The 22,863-nt window shown below is 59.5% G+C and overlaps 1 protein-coding gene across 4 annotated transcripts; it reads left to right on the top strand.

Moving 5' to 3' along the window:
- Nucleotides 1-1,706: 1,706 nt before the first annotated feature.
- On the top strand, nt 1,707-22,624 carry ADORA2A (adenosine A2a receptor). 4 transcript variants are annotated; one of them, XM_008697521.2, is made up of 4 exons: nt 1,707-1,730; nt 12,092-12,184; nt 13,262-13,837; nt 20,841-22,624. In XM_008697521.2, exons 3-4 carry the CDS (start codon nt 13,515-13,517, stop codon nt 21,745-21,747), a joined length of 1,230 nt encoding a protein of 409 aa, XP_008695743.1. In that variant the 5' UTR covers nt 1,707-1,730; nt 12,092-12,184; nt 13,262-13,514; the 3' UTR covers nt 21,748-22,624. The 4 variants fall into 4 exon arrangements, with proteins under 4 accessions (XP_008695743.1, XP_040475422.1, XP_040475420.1 ...); XM_040619486.1 differs by lacking the exon at nt 1,707-1,730 and adding an exon at nt 4,208-4,261; XM_040619488.1 differs by lacking the exons at nt 1,707-1,730; nt 12,092-12,184 and adding an exon at nt 4,193-4,261.
- The last annotated feature ends 239 nt before the right edge of the window (nt 22,625-22,863 follow it).

The following is a 22,863-nucleotide window of genomic DNA, read 5'->3' on the forward strand; positions in this document are numbered from 1 at the left end:
TAGCTGGCCACAGCTAGTGCATCTGTGCAGGAGGCAGGGTGGGGGCCTGGGGGGCGGGTCAGAGGGGTGGAGAGTAACCAGGCACAGCCTGCCATCTCTGCCACTCGATCCGAACCAGACCCAGAGCAAGGAAAGGCCCCAGGAGTCCCTGAAGGATGCCTTCGTTATTGAGTGTATGTGAGTCCAGGGTTCTTAGAAGAGGGTCACAGTCCTAGGAGGAGGGCTGAGGAAGAGCACAGGACAGGCATGTCACCAGGACCCATTGGGCAGGAAGCAGGTTGCACTGCGTGGGAGTTGGGATACCTGGGTTCCCCCCACCCCTAGGTCTGGCACCAACTTGTGACAGGCTGGGGCTCTTCCCACCTCTGCAATGTGATGACCCCCCAAAGAGGCCCCTCCTGGTCCCTACTACCAGACAGCCTGCTCTCTGCAAAGTGGGCTAGGGAAGTGCCTGGCAGGGCATGGGGTTAGGGGCACAGGGACGGTGGGGAGAAGGCAGCTGGTTTGATGTTCTGAGAGCTGCTGCTTGCCAGTGCCTGCGCTTCTGGCTTAGAGCCATTCTTAGGGTGGTGGATGACAAGCTCTGGCATGCATGTGGTCCCTGTCCACCTTGTAGCCCAAGATGAGGTCCCACTCCTGTCAGGACCTCAGTTCCCACGTCTACACAGATGTGCCTGGCCCAGCTCAGAGGCACAGAGTTCCTAGTGGGGTTGCTGTCTGACACCCAGAAGCCAGTGTGGGCTGGAGCATCTTTCTGGGGCCTGGGCTGGAGGACAAGGCACTTCTCTTGTGGCTGCTGAGAGCTTCCTCTGGCATGATTCTGTCTTTTGGGGCCTGCTTCAGTCTAAGCACAGACTGGAGCCCTGCGAGGTGCCCCACTTCCTCAATTCCAGAGCCCCAGGAAGTGTGCAGTGCCCCTCCCATTTGAAGGAGAAGTTGGTGAGTACCTCAGGGTGGCCTGGTTGGTTCGCAGGGAGGCTGGCCCCAGCACCCACCAGGTGCTTTGTCCTGGGTCTGGCATTGCTTTCCCCCTGATGTGGCCCAGCTGGCCCCAGAGCAAACAATCAGGGTCCAGAGGCCACCCAGGTGCATCCTGGACAGGAACAAAGCTGCCGGGGGTGGGGGGTGGGGCGGTCTGAGACCAGAAATCTGGAGCAAGAGAAAGCCCAGCTGGCCCCTCTGAGGAGCCTGGGCTTGGACGGAAGGAAGGGCGGGCACCCGTAGCCTTCAAAGCCTGACCTGGAGCTGGGCAGGGACACCAAGGCCCAGAGGTAGAAAGTGGGGCCTGCCAGGGGCATCCCCATGCCCGAGGATCAGCAGGCCCATGCTGCCCACCCCCCCTGGCCCTGAGCTCCCTCGGGCCTGCACAGGGGCATCCCCTATGGCCAAGACACCTGAGGAGTGTTCTCCAGGCTGAAGAGGGCACCGCACTGGTGAGACAGCAAGGCCAGCACTGTGGTGCCAGGAGCATGGGTTTGGAGGGCCTGTAGTGTGGGAAGCCCAGGAGATGTGGGTCAACCATGAGCACGTCCGCTCGGCAGGGGAAGCAGGGTTCATGAGCAGCCCTCCCCCATAACTGCTTCCTGTCATTGCTGAACTGGACGGTCCCGGTGTGTGCCATCTAGGCAATGGCTTCACTGGAGACCTGGACAGAGACATGTGACAGATGACGCGGGACCATTGGAGCAGCTCCCTCTGCCTCTAACTGGCTGGGGAAAGACTGCCAGAGGGTAAGGCTGGGGACCTGGTGGTGCTTCCAGCGTGGCAGGTCCCAGGGTTCCCGAGGAGCTGGCTCTGGGGTGGAACCAACGCCCTGCCTAACCACCTCTAGCCTGAGGACACACCTACCCCAGGCCCGGGGCACCCATGCCAAGGAATTGGGGGCCGCCAAGTGGGCCCCAGGGGTGAACTCTGAGGGCTTTGGTGCTCTGGCCACGAGGACCAGGTGTAGAAACGAAGCCTTCAGTCCCCGGGCATGGGGCCCGTCTGGCGTGGAGACAGGCGTGTGCATGGCCAGGTCACACGTGGGGAGGTCTGGGTGGGAAAGGTGCTGGGCCCCAGAATGGAAAAAGCAGGGGAGAGATTCACTGGGGGCCCATGCTGGGGGTTAGAGGGGCAAGAGTGACACCCCCCCTCCCCCGCCACCACCGAGGTTGGCTGAGTGTTGGTCTCTGCCCCATGAAACCCCACAGTCCCTTCTAGGCCCCAGGTCACCCTCAAGACAAGCTGTTCTTGCACGTTTGTTGAGTGAGGACTTGAATGACTATGGGCCCAAAAGGTGTGGTCAGGAGGGTTTTTTTCCACTATAGGAGTAGCTTGTCCCATGAGATGGCACAGAAACAAGGGTGGGAGGCCGAGGGCGTGGGGGCGTATCCCCTGGCCAGGCAGCGCCTCCAGCTGGTACCTCACAGTCTGACTCTGGCTCAGGAGGTGGCAGGGCAGAAACAAAACAGCTCTATTTTACAGGTGAGGCAATGGGAACCTCAAGGCTGAGGGAAAGCCACGGGACCAGTGCAGCCCCAGAGGGCAGTCCCAGGGGCAGTGTCCCTGCCTGGTGGGGGAGCTCCTTCCTTTGGTCCCCCATTACCCCTCCCAGGAGGTATGTGGGAAGAGGGCTGGGGCTACAAAGGCCTAGACTGGGGGATGGGGGGCCAAGGTGGGGAAGGGCCAGGCTGGAGGCTGGAAAGGGATCCAGGGACTGTTCCCAATTTGAAAAATCTCATGTGTGCCTCACCAAAACCTGGAGTTGTGTTGGGGTGCTGACCCCTCCCAGCCTACCCTTCTCCACCCCCATGGCCTATCCTAACACTGGATATTAGGGAAAACAGGAACCTGGGGACATGAGGTGGCTGAATGGCGACAGGAGCTCAGGCTTAGGAAAGAGTTGGAGGAGGCTGCCAGGCAAGGGAAGCTGGCTGATTCCAGGCGAGTGATGGGTATGGCCTCAGACTCGAGTTCCTCAGCTGCGCCTGGGCTCCCACCTCCTACTGGCGCTCTCCTCCTGTGGGAGACATCGTGCTCCTGCTGGGGGCCTAGCTCTAGGGTCCGGTCTGGCCCTGCACAAGCCGCTCCCCTGGGCTTCTCATCATGACCCTGCGGGCCCCTGGAGGTTCAAGAATGCAAGGGTTCCCATGAGCCCTTGGCCACCAGTGCCCTGGCTTCTGGCCGTCTGATATAGTCCATCCTGCTGTGCCCAGAACTGGGGTAGGCATTCAAGCCCTTCAGCCATGAGGCCTGCCCGATGCAAGGGTAGAAGGTGGGTCCCCTTGTATGGCTGGACCGGGGCCATTGTGAGGTCATTCCCAATTTGAAGTCTCTAAAACATGGACCTGGGGGTGAGAGGAGGATGGATTCCCAGCCCAAGAGTCTAGGATTCCAGGTTAGTGTGTGGTGCAGAAGACGACTCCACTTTGCTCAGAGAAGTGGAGGTGGGGGACAGGTCCCAAATGGGCCCCAGAGGTTATAAGAACAGGAGGGGCCCTGGCCCAGAGTCTGTGCTGGGACAGTCAGAGGGGCCACTGGAAACTGGGGTTGGCTTCCTAAAGGCATCCTTTGAGCTGAGGTACCCTACCTGCACTCCAGCCCCCCTCCCCCCAACCTGGGCCAAGGCTCAGGAAGGGAGGGCCAAGCCGGAAACCGGGCAGGGCCTCATGGCTGAAAGCCTTGAATGCCTAGGGAAGGAGGCTGGCCTTTATCCTTCAGGAGCAGTGCAGCCATGGAAAGACTTGAAGAGGAGCTGGCACTGGGCGCTTCCCAGATCACAGGGGGACACTGGGAGGGATGACAAAGACAGGCACCGACCCAACTCAGCTACGATGATGAGGGATATAGCAGAGTTCCGGGAGGACCGGAGCAGCAGGGGCAGCCCTGGAGTCTTCTTGGAGGAAAGGGAGTGCGGGCCAAGGGCCGGGCGGGGAGGAGAACTCGGGCGGGGACGCTCGTCGAAGGGGAGGGGGTGCGGCGCGGGAGGCGGCCAGACCGACGCGAGCCAGGAAGAACACGCTGGGGGACCGCGCGGTCAGGGATGTGGCGCGGTGCAGCCGGTCGTGGCCTCGTCCTACTGCGAGCATCGGCCAGGCTCGCAGGCCGGGTCCTCCGATCCCCGGCCCCGCACTTGGGGCCTCGGTTTCCCCGCGCGGCGGGGCGGGGCGGGGACAGTGCGAATTTCGAAGCCGCCTGCAGGGGGCGCCCGTGAGCGACGCGGCCGGAGCCCAAGCCCGAGACGCCGCGGAGACAGCGGGAGCCGGCGCGCGAGCTGCAGGTCAGCCGGGGTCTCCGGTGCGGGGCCCCCGGGGTCCCCGGCGGGAGGCCGGGCGGTGTGGGGCCGTCGGAGGCTGAGGGGCTGGCAGGGAGGGTTGGCTAGGGACCCCTCCCTTCAGGGCACCCCGCCGCCCCGTCCCTTTCTTCCCGCCACCCCGAGAACGAGTTCACGGGGCTGGGGTCCGAGCTCTGCCCCGAGGCGGGGACCGGAACGGCGGGTGCAGGGGCGGCTCAGGCGAGGGTGCACGTCCTAAGCCCGGCCGCGGGACGGTGTGCGGACCCTCCGGGCCGCCCCAAACTGGACCGGAAGGTGCGCACGGATAGGCGGGGAGGGGAGGGGAGAGGAGGGGGCCCGAGAGCCCGACTGCCCCGGCGGCGGAGGTTGGGGGGCAGGCGTCTGGACCCGCAGGTGACGTGCGGGGAACGTCCGTCGGTCCGTCTAGGCGCCACGGGCCGGCCCCAGGGCTCTCGGCGAACCTTCCGGACGCGCCCGGCGGGGGGTGGCCTGGGGCACAGAGGAGCTGCCCGAGGGAGGGCGGGTCGGACCCCCGGGGGCGAGAGAGGGCTTCCGCAGGTGGAGCAGCCCGGGGAGGGGACCGCGTTCCGGGGGGAGGAACGGCGAGGGCAGACGCTCGGCATCCCGAACGCCTGGGGCGCGGCGAGGAGGGGAGTCTGGAACCAGGGCCGAGGCGGGAGCGTTCCGGGGACAATGGTGGCGGGACCCGGACTTAGGGGACCCAGGGGTGTCCGGAGGTCGGGCAGGGTGGGTGCACGTCTCGGAGTGGACCTGGCGGTCTGCCGGGCTGCCCTGAGCTGAGGTAGGAATGGCGGGAATGGTGGCGGCCCTCGAGGGATTTGGCGCAGGACGGCCCAAAGCATCAAGGAGGGGGCCGCGGGGCCGCGGAGCAGAGATCTCTGCGTTCGGGGCACCACCACATGCCGCTTTGGACTTTAATTTTCCAGACTGTACAATGGGAGGACGGTGGAGGCCAAGGCGGAGGCCGAGGGATCTGTGGAGGGAGAAGGAGAAGCTGGAGGGCAGGTCGCCCCCATCCCCCATTCCCTAGGGCTGGAGTTGTGGTTGGCCCCTGGGGGGCGATTAGGCTGCCCCTTTGTCCAGCTGTCCCTCACCATTTCAGGGAGCACCCAGGCCCGTTTCCACCCATAGGGCCTGTGCTCGCCTCTTGCTCAGAACTAAGGCTGCCCTCGCTTTGGCCTCTTGTCCAGCCAGCCTCTGCACCCTCGAGAACACTCTCTGCATTACCTCCATGCCGCGCCGTGGTTGCCCCTGGTTGTCCCCACCGTGGGGACCATGATGGGGAGCTCTTTGGAGTGCAGTGGGCCACGGAGGATGTTGGAGGTCAGGGGCTCCCTCCTTAGTCCTGCTGTGGCGGGTCCTGGGGCCTTGGCTGGGCTGGGAAGGCTCTGCCCTGTAGGCCAGCTCCCCATCCCAGGTCTCAGCAGGTCCATGACAGGAGCTCCTCGCTGAGGCTGGTCCACAGGTAGTGGTGTCAACACCTCCTGGCTCTGTCCTTGCCCTTTAGGGTCTCCCTGGCTCTCCTAGGTTCTGGTGTCCGGGGCCACCGCCCCCCATCCTAATTCCCTCAGTATAGACCAGGTTCTGGGTTAAGCCAGCTTCCCTGTTCATAACCTCAGAGAAGTTGAGGACAGCCCAGATAAGGAGAGCAGGTGAGAGGCTGCCACGTCAGTCCTGGCCAGGCTTTGGGGGCTTGTGTGTTGCCGTCCCTCACGTTGGTCTGTGAGTTGCAGGCCCCCAACCACACCGTGGTCCTGCCTTCTAGGAGCCCACGGCGCAAGAGAGCAATGGCTGGCTTCAAGGGCATCCCAATGGACAGCAGATTTCAATGCCCAAACCTGGGCTCTGGTCTTGCCTCCTTGGCGCACTCGCTGTCTTATTTGTCAAACAAGCAAGATACAACGAGCAATGCTCAATGTACAGTGTTGTGATGGAGAGTAAATGAAAGATGGTCATGAAAGGGGCAGGTCAGACCAGAGGACAGACTGGGGTCTGTGCTTGAGCTGGGGAACCCCAAAGGGAGGCTGTTGGCCTTGTGGCGTGGGGGGGTGGGGACACCACAGGGCATCACCGTGGGCGGAGGGACATGTGGACCAGAGTTGGCTTCAGGGCATCACACCCTGCCACATTTAACCTGTTTCATTCCTGAGCTCCCTTACCCCGGTGAGCTGGGATTGCCAGCCCAACCATCTTGTGGCGTTTTTCTTGTCTGCCACGACTCAAACTGGGTCCTGAAAGATGTGCACAAGGGAAGCTAAGGGGAAGATGACGAGAGGGACGGCCTCGGCATGAAGTATGCTGAGAAGGGGTTTTGGGGTTTGTGTTGGGGCTGCTGAGGAGACACAGGGAGTCAGGTGCTGACCAAAAGGAACAAATCCCAACCCCTAGGGAAAGGGTCTGGGCCCAAGAAGCATTAGCAGTCACAGAAGGGAGGGGTGACTTCACCGTCTGGAGGTTGGAGGCAATGGTTGGGGTGTGGTGCCTGAGAGCGGTACCCTGGAGGTCTGCGCTGGGCCCAGAGTGGGAAGGGAGGTGGGGAACGGGTAGGAGCTTGGAGCTGGGATGCAGAGAGGAGGCCCCCAGGAGACCGCTCACCTTCTGGACAGGGCCTGGGAGCTCTAGGTGGTATGAAGGGGCAGTTTAGTGGCAAAGGTCCCCCAGCCCCTGCCTACAGAATCATGGAAAGGGCCCCTGCAGTGTGGGGTCCACGGGATCCTGCCGGGGTTGGGAAGGTCTGGATGGAGGGGAAGAGCGGCCGCCTCTCACTCCAGCCTACGGAGGAGGGCATGAGGGGAGGTACACAGGGAAGACGGGGTGCTCCAGCTTTCCAGGAACCCCCTCAGGCCTTCTCTGACAGGCCTCTGAGCCTCATATAGGCTGTTGTCTTTGCCTGGAATCTCTCCCCTCCCTCCCCTCATTTCCCTGTCCTCCAAGTCTAGCCCGAATGGCCCCACCTCTGGGAAACCATCCAAAGTGCTTCGGGCCCAGACCCTCTTCCGCAGGACAGGCCTGTCTCAGAAGATGCTGGGCAGGGGCTGGCGCTGTCTTTCTGTGGCTCCCTCTTCTGCTGCTGCCACCTCTCCCCCAGCCCAGCTATTCCCTGGAGGAGGGGCTGCCTTCGTGCGCCAGGGAGGGGCAGGCAGCAGCACTCTGGTGCCTCTCCTGGTGCGTGGGCTGGTGGTCTCTGTCTCCCATCACAGAGGTGTTCACCTCTGGCCCCTCAGTGGCCTTTGCGAACCGAGAACCAGGTACAGGGGACCACTGACTTAACAAGGGGCAGTGGCAGAGCCGCGTGGCATCTGGTGCAGTCCACAGGCCTTGCTGCCCTTGCTGGCTAACGCTCTCAGCCTCTCCCTTCAGCTTCCAGGGCTGCATCATCACACCTTCGTCCCAGGGACCCCAGAAGTTGGTCTGCCTCCCTCCCATCCTCAGTAGGGCCACCCTCTAAGGAGCTCCTGCCCTCCCACAGACCAGCCTTCTGCCAGGGCCCCACCCAGGCCCACTCGGGCCATCTAGGACCGCTCTGCCCCCCTATGACACCTTCAGGCATCATAATGCCTGTCATCCCACCATCAGAGGGTTCATTTGAGGGAGGTGTGGGTGCCAAGCACGTGCTAGGGTGCCATCTCACAGGAGCCTTGGTACAGAGGGGAAGACACTTGCTCAGGACCTCAGGGAGTGTGGGATGGAGCAGGAGTGGGAACCCACCTGAGCTCCTTCCACCACAGAATGGGCACCCAGCACCTTGTGTGTGGGGTGACCTCTTGGAGGGGGGCTGTCAGCGAGGTGGCCAGTGAGGGGCTGAATGGATACCTCAGTTTGGGAGGATGCAGACCCTCCCGGTATCTGGCCTGGTTGTGTGGGGACAGGAGAGGGACTCTGGGCCCCCGTGGGGGGAGAAAGGAGCTGGGTGAGGCCCTGTGGCCCCAGGAGCCAGTGATGTGGGGGCTGCTCTAGGGGCCAGATTCAGTACAGGGAGCTGGCTCTCCACCCCGCCAGTTCCTGCCCACATCCTGCCCCTGGGGCTGAGCAGCAGCCTCCAGAGGGGCAGTGAGGCAGTGGGGGAGGGGGGAGGCCTGGTTCTTTGAGCCCGGCCTGCACCAGGGTGCTGAAGTCGTCCTGCAGGGAGGGAAGGGGGGAGGGAAGAGGCACCAGTGCTCCATGGTTGCTCACCTCCAGGCAGCCCTGGAAGACACTGGCCCCCCCACTCCAGCTAGTGGGTTTGGAGACGGGCTTTGTAGGTCCCAGGGCCCCTGCGCCCAGGCCCGGGCCACTCCAAAGGCCGGTCACGGCAGAGCCAGCGGCGGGCTTGTGGTTGCGAGCTGGAGCCGGGCAGCCTGTCCAGCTAGTTCTTTGCCTGTTGCCTCTCCACACTGACAGCTCCCGTGAGACAGGGCCTGGTACTTCTCCGCCCGCCTTCCGTGTCTCAGCTGTATCTCCTCGCGGGCTTCGTGTCTTCGTGAGGTTGCTGCGATGATTCCTCGGTGCCGATGCGCCCGCCGGTCCCGTGTCTCCAGCTGCGTGCGGGCCTGAAGCGCGTCGTGTGGATTGTGTCCTCTGCCTCCGTCCCCTTAGTTTTCCTCTCGGGGATTTTATATTATTTCTTGTTCATGTTCATCTGTTCCTGTTTCATTTCTGCCAGTCGCGTCCTAAGTTCTCATTCTTGTGAATGCTTTTCCTTTTTTCATCTCTTTAAAGATCCTAAATGTCTTTGACAAGCATTATTAGATTAGTACCTTCATCTCTTCCGGAATGAATGAATCTCGGTATTTTGGGTGCTGTTCCATATCTTTCTTAGCTTGAGTTGTTCTCCTGTGCTTCAGAATTGTGGTTTGCAGGCTCATCTTTAGTGGGAACCGAGGCCCTGGAGATGGGGAGTGACCTGCTCACTAGGGTAGCAGCTGACTCTCAGCAGTCTCCTGGGACAATTCCTCCTTCAGGGTCCCCCCACTGTAGGCTCAGGACCCTTCTGGGGCTGGGCTCAGCAGCATGTGGCACAGAGCTCCCTGCGATCCAGCGGTTGGGACGCTGCTGGGCACAGAGTAGGTACGCAGAGTGTAACATTGGCTATGAGGAAGCAATGCAAGAGTCTCAGGGCAGGATTCTGGAGCCCAGGACTGGACCGAGCATGCTTATGCCAGGTCTGAGTCCCTACACTGGGCCTGGTGTGTTGCCCCGTGCAGCACCCAGGAGCAGGGGTACAGGGTCGTACCTGGAAGCTAGCAGGCAGGTCCGTCCCGCAGACTGGGAGTTACAGCTGCCATTGGGCATGTGTACAGAAAGCCTTGCTAGTGGGACTTATAAGGAGCCAGAAGTGGGTCAGGAAATATGTGGGTTTTGATTAAATGGAGTTTTAATTAATGTGGCCAGGTCGGTGGGGGTGAGGAGGAAGGCCAGAGCAGCAGCAGCAGCTTTGAATCTGACTGCTGGGAGTCCTACGGGGTTGTCCTTTCAAGGCTCATCATGCACGTTCCCTAGCACCTGTCTCTAGTTTTTATGGGACAGCTTCTGCCCTCTGCCCTGTCCCCAACAAGGGATAATCAGAGGGAAATATTACATTATTAACATTTAATTTCCTTTCCCGGCTAGCAACAGATGACTCAAGAATTAATTAGATAGAGCCAACAGAGAGGGATAGGAAATTGCCAGATCCTGGCCCCGCCCCTGGCCCCCTCCTCTTGGGCCTCAGACCTTCCTGTTGCTCTAGGAGGCCTCTGAGGGGAGGGAAGCCAGAGAGGGGCAAGGAGGCCCCAGGAAATCTTCCTGCTGCTGTGTTTTTCATGGGCATTTCCCTCAGCTCTATCCCACCCTCTCATGCTCTCGGTAAGGCTGGGAGAGGTTGTTAACCTCTTTGGGACTTAGCTTCCTCATCTGTAAAACGGGGCTCTTAGGGCCAAGAGAATGACCCCACTGTCACCGTGCTCTCATATTGTGAGCTCCCAAGCAGGCTGCCCAAGCTAAGAGGGCCTGGAGTAGAGCCCTGGCATCCAGGGAGAGCGCAGGGCTTGGTGGCTCACTGGTGACCAGAGCCCAGTGACACAGGCTCCCTTGAGCTGTGTGTCTAATTCACATTTCTTGTCAGTGACACATCAGTAGCTTGAAATGGGCTATCCTGGGAGCATTTACACCATGAAAGTCTGACAAAGGTCACAAGTTAGGGCGCCCCCACCCCCGGGGCTGATTTCCCCACCTATGGCTGGGAAGCTCCCAACCTTCCCGCAGAATGGCTCCAGTAGGAGGCTGTTCAGCCTTCTTCCTGCCCTGTCTGTCCCCTGGTGCTTTGGGCTCCACTGACGTTCTCTGATTTAGGGCTGGCGCTCTGATTTGACAGATGCCTGGGCTGCCTGTGGGGCCAGGCCAGCCTCACCCCAGGATGGAGTGAGCCCGTAGGAATGCTGGAGGAAGGGCAGATGGGGAGCCAGATGTGCAGAGAGGCAGCCTTTTAGGACCCAGCGGTCAGGGGCGTTAGCTCCTTGCAGGACTGATGTGGGCAGGGGGATCCGTGTGTCCAGTGAGATTGGGAGGGCACCGCAGGCCTGGCGTTGGGCAGGAAGGTGGCTTCAGCGTAGTCAGGAAGAGTGTTGGTACCAGGTGCTGGTCACCATGGGATCCCATAGTGCAGAAGGTGGTAGGGAGGCCCTGAGGACTGGGGGTACGCAGGCAGGTGCCTGGGGCGGCTAGGAGAGCCTCACCAAACAGAGGGCTGGGTTATGCCCCTTGAAGGCCCTTCCAATGCAGGCATCCTGGCTCATGGAATCAGCCTGGCATCCAGGACAGGTGCTGGTGGTGTGACCCCATCAGCAGGGCTCTGGGCAGTGGGATAGGGCAGCCCAGCCTCAGATCCACAGAAGTGTGATACATATTCAGGTGGTCCGCTGGTGGTCCTACTTCCTCTTTCCCCAGGAGGGGCCCTCTGAATGTGGACAATGGTCTGGGGCCAAGTCAGGCTTCTGGCCTGGGCTGGTCTGATTGGGAGAGTCTGTGTCGTGTCTCCATGCAGATTCCTCTGGAGAGGCCGAAGTCCGGGTAGGAAGGGCGACGGGTGATGGTGAAGAGGCTAGAGGGCAGAGAGCTCACTGGTAGCAGGAGGCAGGGTCCCTGAGGCTTTCTGGGCCTGGCCAGACCCCGCTGGACAGTGGCCTGCTGCCTCTACTGCTAGGCCTGCGAGGCTCCTAGGGGACAGGCAGTCTTGGGCCTGTCACTTTCCTTCTGCTGAATAAAAACTAGGCCCTGGACACACAGCTTCTGCAGTTGGGGGGTCCCTGGCGAGTGCTGCTTTGGGCTCTAGCCCAGGAACACTCTGGGGCCAGGGATAGGACCAGGAGACTTGGTCTAGTCCTCCTCTGCCAGGGACAGGCTTCGTGAGCAGCTGGCTGGCAAGTACCCTGCGCCGTAGCAGGGCCTTGGGATTCCTTTGTGGTCCCTCAGTCTTAGCCCCTGCTAGGCCTGGGAGAAGCCCGTTGGGTCTGCCGCAGGCTGCAAGAACCCCTCCACTTTTCAGGGACTTTGCCTCCTCTTTCCTGTCCTGTTTCCTAGTGTTGGGTGCTCTGTTCGAGCCTCCGGTGGGCACAGGGAAAAGCCCCTGGGTGTAGGTCCAGCCGCCTGAGGCACACTGGATTTAGGAGAAGATTTGGTGTTCCTCTCTGTTGCAGCCCTCTGTCACCTCCTGGATGGGGTGGGAGGAGCCCGGCCCTTGGAACATGACAAGGGACCATGAGTCACCTTCTCCCAAGGTTACCTGAACCCATGTGTGCGCAGCTGAAAGGCAGCTTTGGGCCTCTTGTCCCCATGCAGGCAGCAGCTGTGCCCACGAGCACGTGGGGCCCCATGAAGGCCCAGGACTCGAGGAGGGGATTTGGCACGAGGGGACACCACGAGGCAGCACCTGTGAGTGTGACAGGCGGGTCAGCGGCAGTGGGGAGAGGCCCCCACGCTGGTAGGGGGAGATGGAGACCATTTCACAAGCTCAAGGGAGCCCCGAGGGTTTGGGCTGGGGGAGACGGAGACCTCAACTTCTGCTTGTGCTTCCTTACACTTCTGTGACATCTTGACTCTGGGGGAGCCCTTTCAGATCTATTTATGTCCTTCTCATGGATGAAATCATGAGTGAGAGCTGCAGTGGTCCCCAGAGTCTATCTGGGGTCCAGTCTCCTCATGGTATCAATGAGGAAACTGAGGCCTAGAAAAGAAAAAACCATCCTTGCCTGCGGTTCCCCAGCAAGTCCTGGCTGAGCACCCGGCTTTCTGCCCAGCACCATACTAAACTCAGTCTATCCCCGTGTCAGCCAGGCAGAGGAGCAGGTTGGGCAGCGGGCGTGGGAGGAGGGAGGTGAAGGGGGAGGTGAGGCCGCGCCCCCGCCCAGACATGCAGTCAGGTGGCAGGGGCTGCCGAGGAGCGGGCTCCCTCTGTGCCCGCTCCTCCACACTGAGCAGCGTCACCAGCAAGGGCGTGGGGGCTCACCTGCCGGCAGCAGGAGACAGGACCAGATGGGCCACCCAGGTCCTTCCACATCAGAGCTCTAGGTGTCTCTGGGCCTCTCCTTAACGTAGGTAGGTACTGGTGGTTCCCAGGGAGAGCTCTTGGGGGATGGAGAGGACTGAGGGTGGTGGAGAGAGAAGATAGGTGGGCCTGGGAGAGCCGAGGAGTGAGGGGGCCTTTCTGGAAGGGTCCTGGGGGTGGCAGTGAGCTCAGGGCTGCCACAAAAAGGCTTGGGAAGCTGAGCGTGGGGGGCAACACAAGTGACTTAACTTTCAAAGATTCCTGTCTCCCTTAGAAAACACAAGGGCCTAGGCTGATTCCCAGCCCTGTGTCCGGGGGGGGGGGGCACAGCGGGTTGTTCTCAGGCTGATGCGTGGCCTGCAGGGAGGGCACTGGTGAGTGGGACTGATGGCTGCCCCTGGGAATCTTCAGCTTGGCCCTCTCTGCGTGTGGTCCAGCTCCTCACAAGGCTTCTCCCTTGGCAGGTGCCTCGGGGACTACGAAGCCGAGCTGAGCCAAGATGCTGCCAGAGCCCCTGAAAAGGGCCCAGTTTCTGGAGACACAGAGTTGGCTGTGAAAAAGCCCTTGGGGAGCCCCCGTCATAGGCAGGGACGCTCTTGGCTCCTGTGAAGAAGGGGCTCGGGGGCCTGGGCAGGGCCAGCTGCACTGCAGCTATGGACCGTGAGCTGGCCTGGCCTGCGCCCTTGCTGACCCCGCCTGTCTGTAGCCGTACCCGCCATGGGCTCCTGGGCGTACATCGTGGTGGAGCTGGCCATCGCCGTGCTGGCCATCCTGGGCAATGTGCTGGTGTGCTGGGCTGTGTGGCTGAACAGCAACCTGCAGAACGTCACCAACTACTTTGTGGTGTCCCTGGCGGCAGCTGACATTGCCGTGGGAGTCCTCGCTATCCCCTTCGCCATCACCATCAGCACAGGGTTCTGTGCCACCTGCCACAACTGCCTCTTCTTCGCCTGCTTTCTCCTCGTCCTCACGCAGAGCTCCATCTTCAGCCTCCTGGCCATCGCCATTGACCGCTACATCGCCATCCGCATCCCACTCCGGTGAGCTGGGCGCTGGGGGTGCCGGGTTGCCCCTCTTCCTCGGCATGCCGCCTGCCGGGGTTCACATCCATGAAAAGGGTACTGGTGCCAAGGTCTGGTCGGTGGCCGGCCAGGGTCAGGGTGAACCTGGGGTCAGGATCTGGTCTTTGATGTCTGCGTGTTGCGCCGGGGACAGCTCCACGGGGCTCGCTCCGGGGCTGCCCAGGGCTCGGCCCATGGCCAGCAATCACGCCAATCCAGCTGATCCCTGTGGGCACAGGGCCCTCTGGCCCTCCCCGGTCTTCCCCAGGCTATGTGGTTGAGGCTGCTGCTTTGGCTGTTGGCAGATGTGTGTGGCCCGGGCGGAGCATCTGGGCCATTTGCTCCTACGGCGTGGTGCTGGGGTGGGCGGAGCGCCGCGGGAAACCACAGGCCCTCAGCGCTAGAAGCCCCCCCGCCCACGGCTCCTCTGGGCCCGCCGCGCAGTTTGCACATTAGGAAAATGACCCAGAGAGGGGAAGTGACTTGGCTGAATGCCACAGTGAGTCACTTGGACCAATATGCAAATTTTGTGCTCCTCAGGTCAGGGAGTGCTCACGGTCTTGGAGCGCCTGTGTGCTCAGCTAGTGGAGGGGGTTTTTCGGGTGAATCTTTTGTGAAGTGATTGTGTAAATGAAGACTTTCCCTGAGGCTGAGTTCATTGTGTGTGTCCACCACCTACCTGGCCCTGAGGGAAGCTAAGAAGTACCTCCCACCCCTGGAGTGGGGAGCGGGGAGGGGACCTCCTGCCCCACCTCCTTGAACCTGCCTCGGAGGAGCGGGGTTCCACAGCCTGGGTGGCTGCAGACCCTGAGGGAGGTCTTGGAGGACCAGGGTGCCTGGCCCTGTGGCGGATTCTCCCGCACAGGTGAAGCGCCTACCTGTGGAGCAGGCCGCAGCAGCCCCGTGCCGGCAGAGCGCACCCCAGCGGGCAAGAGGAGCAGTGGGAATTTAGAGTCTCAGACCCAAGGGGGCCCTTGGAGGTCATTTCCTCTCATCTTCTGGATGGACAAATGAGGCTCAGAGAAGGGGGCAAGCCCTCAGGGCCACACAACGAGTTGGCAGCGCAGTCGGGACTAGGCCTGGGAAGAAATGTGGCCTGTCACCCACTGCAACTCCAGTCTTTGGGAAACAGAGTCACAGGGTGGCTCCAGGCTCCCAGACCTGCACCTGGCCACTGCTGTCCCATGGGCTCAAAGCGGGAAGCAGGGACCCTCCTCGTGCCGCTCAAAGGAAGGGAAGAGCCTGGGCCCGTGTGGCCCTGTAGGGTGCTCCAGTCACAGGAAGGCTTAGGACTCTCGTCGAAGAGGGGACGCTGGCCAGCCTTAATAGAGGCCTGGCCTTATAGTGCAGAGCAGAGACCAGAGTCCAGGCTCACTGAGGGACAGCTCAGAACACAGGACCCCAGGCAGACTAGAGAGCCGAGCATTGGTGTCGACTTTAGGGGACAGGCTGAGCATGAGCTGGGAACGTTCAGTGGGGAAGCAGAGACGTCGCTTTCACTTCCTTCCCTGATTCAAAGGGAGACAGTATTCTAGGGAGAGATTGGGGCTCAACTGAAAGTGTCTCAGCTTCTTTTTCTTATCTCTGTATTCTGAGAGTCAAGAGAATGATTCCTGATATAGGGACTATGGGACATGCTGTGTGACCAGAAAAAGTCAGCTGTCGCTCTCTGGGCCCATTTCCTCATCTGCAAAAGGGGACAGGCCTGTCTTCCTGAGCTCACGAAGGTGGTGTAAGTGTCCAGTGAGCGGATGGGAGTGATGGGGCCAGGAGGAGGGAGGGTTGGTGGGATGCAGCAGATGGAGATGCGGCTCTTTCTTGAGCAGCTGGAGTTTCAGAGCTGGGTCCCTAAGTGGAGCCTGGGCCTGCCCCACCCCATCCGGATCCCCAGTTCCCACGGTCTTCCAGAGCAGGACCTAGTCCCGCCCAGACCCTGGCTGTGTGAGCAATGCTTGATAAAGCTTCGGAAGGGTCAGCCTGCAGCTCTTGGGTCTGGGAGTCGTTAGGGATGACGGGTGCTGCTGCCGCTCAGCCCCCGCCCCTCAGGCAGAGAGCTGCAGAGAGCTCCGCAGTTTCTCCTTTGATCTGCACAGCCCTGCACTGTGGCCTGGGCGGATGTTATGACCCTTGCGTTACTCACGGGGAGGCCAGAGCAGGAGAAGGAAAAGTGTCTGCTGACTCGGGGGGCTCCAGGGCCCTTCTTGAAGTTCCAGGCTCCCTTGGGTCCCTCCACTTTCTCATTCCGCAAGGGCCCTGAGTGGGGGGGGCAGGGGGACGGAGGGGGGGCGTGAGGTGCCGGGGGAACGAGGTGAAGGCACACGAGTAGCCGGAGCCCCTGGCAGTGCTGGAGCCCCTGTGTGACTCAGGCTGCCCACTCCTGCCTCCCCCGTCCCCTGCCAGCTGGGTATGTCCCCTCCTCTGCAGGGCCACGCAGTTGGTGCATTTGGCGCTGGCGCTCGGAAGAGTCCATCCCCTGACTGCTGCCCTGCACATCTAGCCCCAGACCTTTGTCACTCACCCTTCATCTCTCTCTCTCTCTCTTTCTTTCCTTCCTTCCCTCCCTCCCTTCTTTCCCTCTTCCCTTTCCTTCCTTTCCTTTCCTCTCCCCTCCCCTCCCGTCCTCTCCTTTCTTTCCTTTCTCCCCCCTCTTTCTGTTTTTAGACTTTTTATTTATTTGAGAGAGAGAGAGCACAATGGGGGGGGCAAAGGGAGGGGCAGAGGCAGAAGCAGACTCCCCACTGAGCAGGGAGCCTGATGCGGGGCACAATCCCAGGACCCCAAGATCATGACCTGAGCCGAAGTCAGATGCTTAACCAGCTGAGCCACCCAGGTGCCCCTCTCTCTTTCTTTCTTAAATGAATTTAGTTTCAGAAAAATCTGTGCTCCTTCCCAAGTGCAGGGACCCTGGTGGGCTACGGCAGGGTTGAATCAGGAAGCCAGTGAGAAGCAGCCTGGCCAGAGGCAGAGATGGGAGCTCTCGGTATCCCCAAAGGACGGAAAGCCTAGGGTGAGAGACTCTCCTGCCTCTCACATTAGCCTCTGGTGAGCGCTCGCTCGCCTTGGGAAACAGGCCACATGTGGGACAGCAGTTGGTACAAAGACCCGAGGTGCATGTGATGAATCACCCCATGGGGACAGAAACCAAGTACCTGCCTTCTAAGGAGGGCAGGATTGGGAGAGAGGGCTCCCTGTAGGAGGTGATGCTAGATGGGTCTTACAGGATGGGTATGTGTGGGGACAGGTGTAACAGGAATGGGCGAAGCCTGGACAAAGGCCCCAAGGAAGGAATGAATATGTGGGCTCTGGGCCAGGGAGAGGTGACAGGCAGAACAGGAGGGCAGGGAGGGTGTGAGGCTGGCTCAGGCCTGTCTGTGCCCAGCAAACAGTTTGGGTTCCATCCTTGGGTCAGTGGCTCTTCACCTCTTAGATCACTGACTCCTTCGGACAGTTTAGGCAAGCTCCACCCTCTCTCAGTGGAGGGTAAATGCACACGAAGCCCCACCTGGAGTTGTGGGTGGAATTCTTGGATCATAGAGTGAGCCCCCGATATGGGTAATGGGGAGTCCCCAGGAAGGGGCAGCCTTTGAGCTGGAAGACGCAGGGACGCAGAGGTGCCTCCAAACGTGGTGAGCAGTGCTCTGGTGCCCGCTCCCTGTGACGCCTGTGGGCCCCCGGATGGCAGCGTGTTGTGCTGGGTGCCTTTGGCACCACTGACACTAGACGGTCTCTGCCTGCGGCCCAGGAGGCCAAGATGTGCCTACCATCAGTCATGCACGCAGCCCAGGGGACGTCCCTGGGCCAGGCTGTGGCTTGGCTGTTATTCCATTTGGGCCCTAATGCTGTTCCAGTTCCCCGGGGGCCTGGGTCCAGGGCTCTCAACCTAAGGACTTTTCTTCTGAATAACAAATTAATCTGTTTGATGTGTGTGCGGATGTGCACGTGTGTGTGTTTAAATAAATTATTACCTGCACATACTAAAACATCAAAAAGGAACAACAGGTATATGGTGAAAAACTGTCCCTTTTGTCCCCTGCCCTACCTTCCATTCTCTTCCTGGAAGTCAGTGTTGGGAATCTTCTCAGAGATACTCTTTGCATGCACGGGCAAGTGCTATTAACGTGTTTGTTTCTGTCCCCACAAGGGGCTTTCGTTTTAAAATGCAGCACCAGACTTCCCCTCATGGGTCCTCTTGTCTGTAAAAGTAGACAGTTGGACAGACCAGCGATTTTCAAACTGTCCTGGAAGCCTGTGGGCTGGGCCCTGGCGTCCCCACCACCTCATTCATTCGGTAAATATTAAGCCGCCTCCCTTCCTCACCGGCCTACTTCTGTGATTGCCTGGGAGCGTGAGCCAGAAGGTCGGCTGCTGGGGGACAATTTGGAAATCCCCAAAGCAGGTGGTCTCCAGGGTCCTCTCTACCATCCCTGTAACTCCTTGCTTCTGCTTGGTTGCGCCAAATGCCAGGAAGCTCACTTTGCCTGAAGCAGCCCCTTTCTTGCGTGCGCAGCTCAGCTGAGAAGTTCTTACTTACCTTCACTCACAACCCATCTCTCTGTAATCTCCACACCCAGATCTTACATTCTGCCCTCATGGGACAGTGCTCACAGGCCCTGGATTCTTAGTCCCATTTTACAAATGAGGAAACTAAGGCTCAGAGATGCACGGTGACAGAACACGGCCAAACCAGGAATGCACCAGTGCTGGAACTCAGGGAGGGGTACACTTTTCTCAGGAAAAATACCAACATTAAAATAGTCTCCTATTCAATGAGATTACAGAAATTATAATTTGTAGAGTACTAAAAACAGTGCCTGGCACACAGCAAAATGCTGTGTAAGTATTAAGTGGGGGGGCGGGGGGAAAGCCCGAGACTTTGTGTGTGAAAGTCCAGAATAGGAAACAGGGCAGCGTAGGCTCTCTGTGGCTTGGTGGAAATGGTCAAGTCCATGACCCTCTTCCTTTCAAGCCCTGTGCAGGCACCCAAGCCCCTGCTAAATGGGGTCCAGGGCTCCCAAGAGTGGCCCTGCCCAGTTACTGTTTGGGATTCGAAACTGACGTGATTCAGAGTTGACACACTTACCTTGGCCCAGGGTGTTCTGGGCTCCTGAAACATCCACGGCAAGTCCATTCCTCGCCTCAGGCTTCAGTTTTCCTATCTATAAAATGAGGTGGTTGGATTAGATAGGAGGTCAGAGGGCACCAGATTTTTTCCCCTTAATTTGAATTTGCTGACAAAATGTAAACCACAGGCGATCTTACCCAGAGAATCAGCTCCTTGGCCCCTTCTGAGATCCGGCAGCACTGGCAGCATATCCTGCCAGGGCGGCCAGGGGCTGCGCAGTGTGAGCTGTCTCTTGTACACACGGTCAGTGTCCTGCCAGCCTGCCTTACACACTTCTTAGCTGTAGGCCCACGGTTGCCCTCCATGGACTGGATAGTTTCTGGGGATGCTTCCCATTCTGGAATTAAGTAAAGGGCATCTACCATGTGTCCCTGTCTCAATGCTGGCGATGCAGAGATGGGTGCAGGAAAACCCTGCCCCCTAGGCGCCCCTGGCCTCAGGAGCCCGGAGAGTAGAGATTAGCTGCTCCTGGGTAGGGAACTTCTTGGGGAAAATATCTAGCCTGAATGCGAAGAATGAGTAAGGTTTACCAGAGAAAGGGGAGGGCAGTCTGGTGTCACCAGAATCCAAACCATTAAACAGACGGTCATTCCCTCGGAGATCACTGAGGTCACCTTCTTCAATCAGGGAGATGGTTTTTGGATTGCCTATTCTTTTTTTTTTTTTTTGAGAGAGAGCGAGAGAGAGCGTGCATGTGCAGGCATGCATGGGGGGATAGGGGAGCAGAGGGAGAGGGAGAGAGAATCTTTTTTTTTTATTATTATTTGACAGAGAGAGAGAGACAGCCAGCGAGGGGGGAGTGGGAGAGGAAGAAGCAGCCTTCCAGCAGAGGAGCCTGATGTGGGGCTCGATCCCAGGACTCCAGGACCACGCCCTGAGCCGAAGGCAGATGCTTAACGACTGAGCCACGCAGGCACCCCAGGAGAGAGAGAATCTTAAGCAGGCTCCCCGCCCAATGCAGAGGCTGACATGGCTTGAACTCACGACCCTGAGGTCATGACCTGAACCAAAATCAAGAGTCAGGTGCCCAACTGACTGAGCCTCTCAGGTGCCCCAGACTGCCCTTCTTTTAATAAAGTCTATGCCACCTTTTCTGTGGGCCTGGGGTCAACTTCCTGGCTGGTGGATCAGGTCAACACCCTGAGTCTGGGACTGAGTCCGGCTCTCTAGAGTCCTGAGTGATTTCAGGCAGATTATTTTTCCTCTCTGGGCCTCAATACCTCATGCAGTTCTTTCTTCTTGAATGTTAAGACTGCTATATAAATGTTAAGACATACTGATGTCGTGTCTCTCCAGAGGGCTGTGGGTGAATTTGGAAGGGAGAGAGGGTATTTTGCCCAGGACCTCCACCTCTCCTTGGGGGCTTCTGGAGACCTTAAGTTAAGTGGGGACGGAAGAGCATGGAGTGCAAGAGACATGAATCGTCGACAAGTCTGATCTGGCATGTTCTGCCCCCAGGCATTGAGTCTACACTCCTGACCCATTCCCACTCCAAGGGGAAACTCACTCTAGCATCAGCTAAGACCAACATGGAGGTGATAAGTTCTTTCACTTATAAATTCCCTCAAACCGAACTAACAGAGTCCCGGGAATACTTGTAAAATGATTTCGGAATCATCTGAATATCTATGCAGTGGTTTCCTTTCTAGGGAGCCTGCTCTCCTGTGAGCTCCTGTGGGAGAAGGCAGGGCTTGGACCTACCCTGAACAGAGGAGGATACTGAGGCTAGGAGGCAGGAAGTAACTGGTCCAAGATCTTCCAGCCAGTGGATGGGCGATAGGGTGCCTCTCTGGGTTTCTGACTCTTGGCCCCACCTAGCCTTGGTTTTTCAGACCTCTGATGCCAATCTCCCTTCCCCAGGTACAATGGCTTGGTGACTGGCACCAGGGCCAAGGGCATCATTGCAGTCTGCTGGGTGCTGTCGTTCGCCATTGGCTTGACGCCCATGCTGGGCTGGAACAACTGCGGTCAGCCGAAGCAGGGCCGAAACCAGTCAAAGGACTGCGGGGAGGGCCAGGTGGCCTGTCTCTTTGAGGATGTGGTCCCCATGAACTACATGGTGTACTACAACTTCTTTGCCTGTGTCGTGGTGCCCCTGCTGCTCATGCTGGGTGTCTACGTGCGGATCTTCCTGGCGGCTCGGCGACAGCTGAAGCAGATGGAGAGCCAGCCTCTGCCGGGGGAGCGGGCGCGGTCCACGCTGCAGAAGGAGGTCCACGCCGCCAAGTCGCTGGCCATCATCGTGGGGCTCTTCGCCCTCTGCTGGCTGCCCCTGCATATCATCAACTGCTTTACCTTCTTCTGCTCGGAGTGTAGCCATGCCCCACCCTGGCTCATGTACCTGACCATCATCCTCTCCCACACCAATTCTGTCGTGAATCCCTTCATCTACGCCTACCGCATCCGTGAGTTCCGCCAGACCTTCCGCAAGATCATTCGCAGCCACATCCTGAGGCGGCGGGAGCCCTTCAAGGCAGGTGGCACCAGTGCCCGGGCCTTGGCAGCTCATGGCAGTGACGGGGAGCAGATCAGCCTCCGCCTCAATGGCCATCCTCCTGGGGTGTGGGCCAATGGCAGTGCCCCCCATCCTGAGCGGCGGCCCAATGGCTATACCCTGGGGCTGGTGAGTGGAGGGAGTGCCCACGAGTCCCCTGGGGACATGGGCCTCCCAGATGTGGAGCTCCTCAGCCATGAGCTCGAGGGAGCATGCCCAGAGTCCCCTGGCCTTGAGGGTCCCCTGGCCCAGGACGGAGCAGGCGTATCCTGATGATCCACCGAGTTTGCCCCTTCCTACAGGAAGGAAATCTGTCTTTTTGGTGGATGGAACCAGTCACGTTGGGAAAAGAGTGAATGTGTCTGGAGACCCTTTTCATGGCCAGTTCCCACTTTGGACTGAGAGAGGGAGCCCTGGCTGGAGCAGCATGAGGCCCGGTAGGAAGAGTTTGGAGTCCGAGGAAATGGACATTTCGTGTTGGGAGGCCCTGCATCAGGTCAGGGCCACAGCACCAGAGCATCTTGGCCAGGCAGGGCCTGGTAGCCCACTCTGGAAGCATCTAGCAGTACCACCCTGACTTGGCAGCACAGCTGTGGCAGCGCAGGCTGGCCAGCCCCGAGGCTGGGTGGGCAGGGAGGGTGGCTCCAACAGGCCCCCTCCCACACACAGACCACCCTCTCCAGACCTTCCAAGGGTTCAGGAGCTGCTGTGCCCAGAGGTGGCGTTTTTCTTTTTTTTTTTTTTTTTCCGGGAGAAAATGTTAAGCGTGAAGAATACCTTTTTTTTTTTTTTTTAATCTTCCTTCCCTGGTTGCTGGGTCTGTTGTCAGTCCTGCTGCTAACCTGGCTCCGGGAGGCAGCCCAGGGAGTCCCGGGCAGCCCTCTCTGGCGACCATGAGCTGCCATGCACTTCTTACACTATCAGTCCCAGGGCCATCTTTTGGGGCCACAAAGCTGGGCTCAAGGACGGGGACTTGTAATGGAATGCTGCCAGACTGTGGGCTCCGGGGAGGAGGTCAGGACTGGCCCACCGTGCGGTGTGCCTGGGTAGCTCAGAGCTACCCAGTCAGAGGCCCTATCTAACTGCCTTTCCTTCTGAAGGGAATGTTTTTTTCTGAGATAAAATAAAAATGAGCCATGTTGTGTTTTAAGCTTGTCCAATGAGAATGGTGTCTGTGTTCCTTTCCCCATTCCATAGCCAGGCCTGGCACACGTGTATATGGGTGCGTACTGCATGTGTGAGAGAGTGTATGCATTTGTACGTACAGACAGACAGAAAGACAGCCTGCCTGACCAGGGGTGCCTCATGGGCTCCCGTCTCCTGAGGGAAAAGGCTCCCTGGAGGCACCAGAATCTGAATGCCCGTGAGCAGCCCCAGACCTGTGTTCCT

This window comes from Ursus maritimus, unplaced genomic scaffold (assembly GCF_017311325.1).
Source record: "Ursus maritimus isolate PB19 unplaced genomic scaffold, ASM1731132v1 scaffold_33, whole genome shotgun sequence".
In the NCBI taxonomy this organism is placed as follows: Eukaryota; Metazoa; Chordata; class Mammalia; order Carnivora; family Ursidae; genus Ursus; species Ursus maritimus.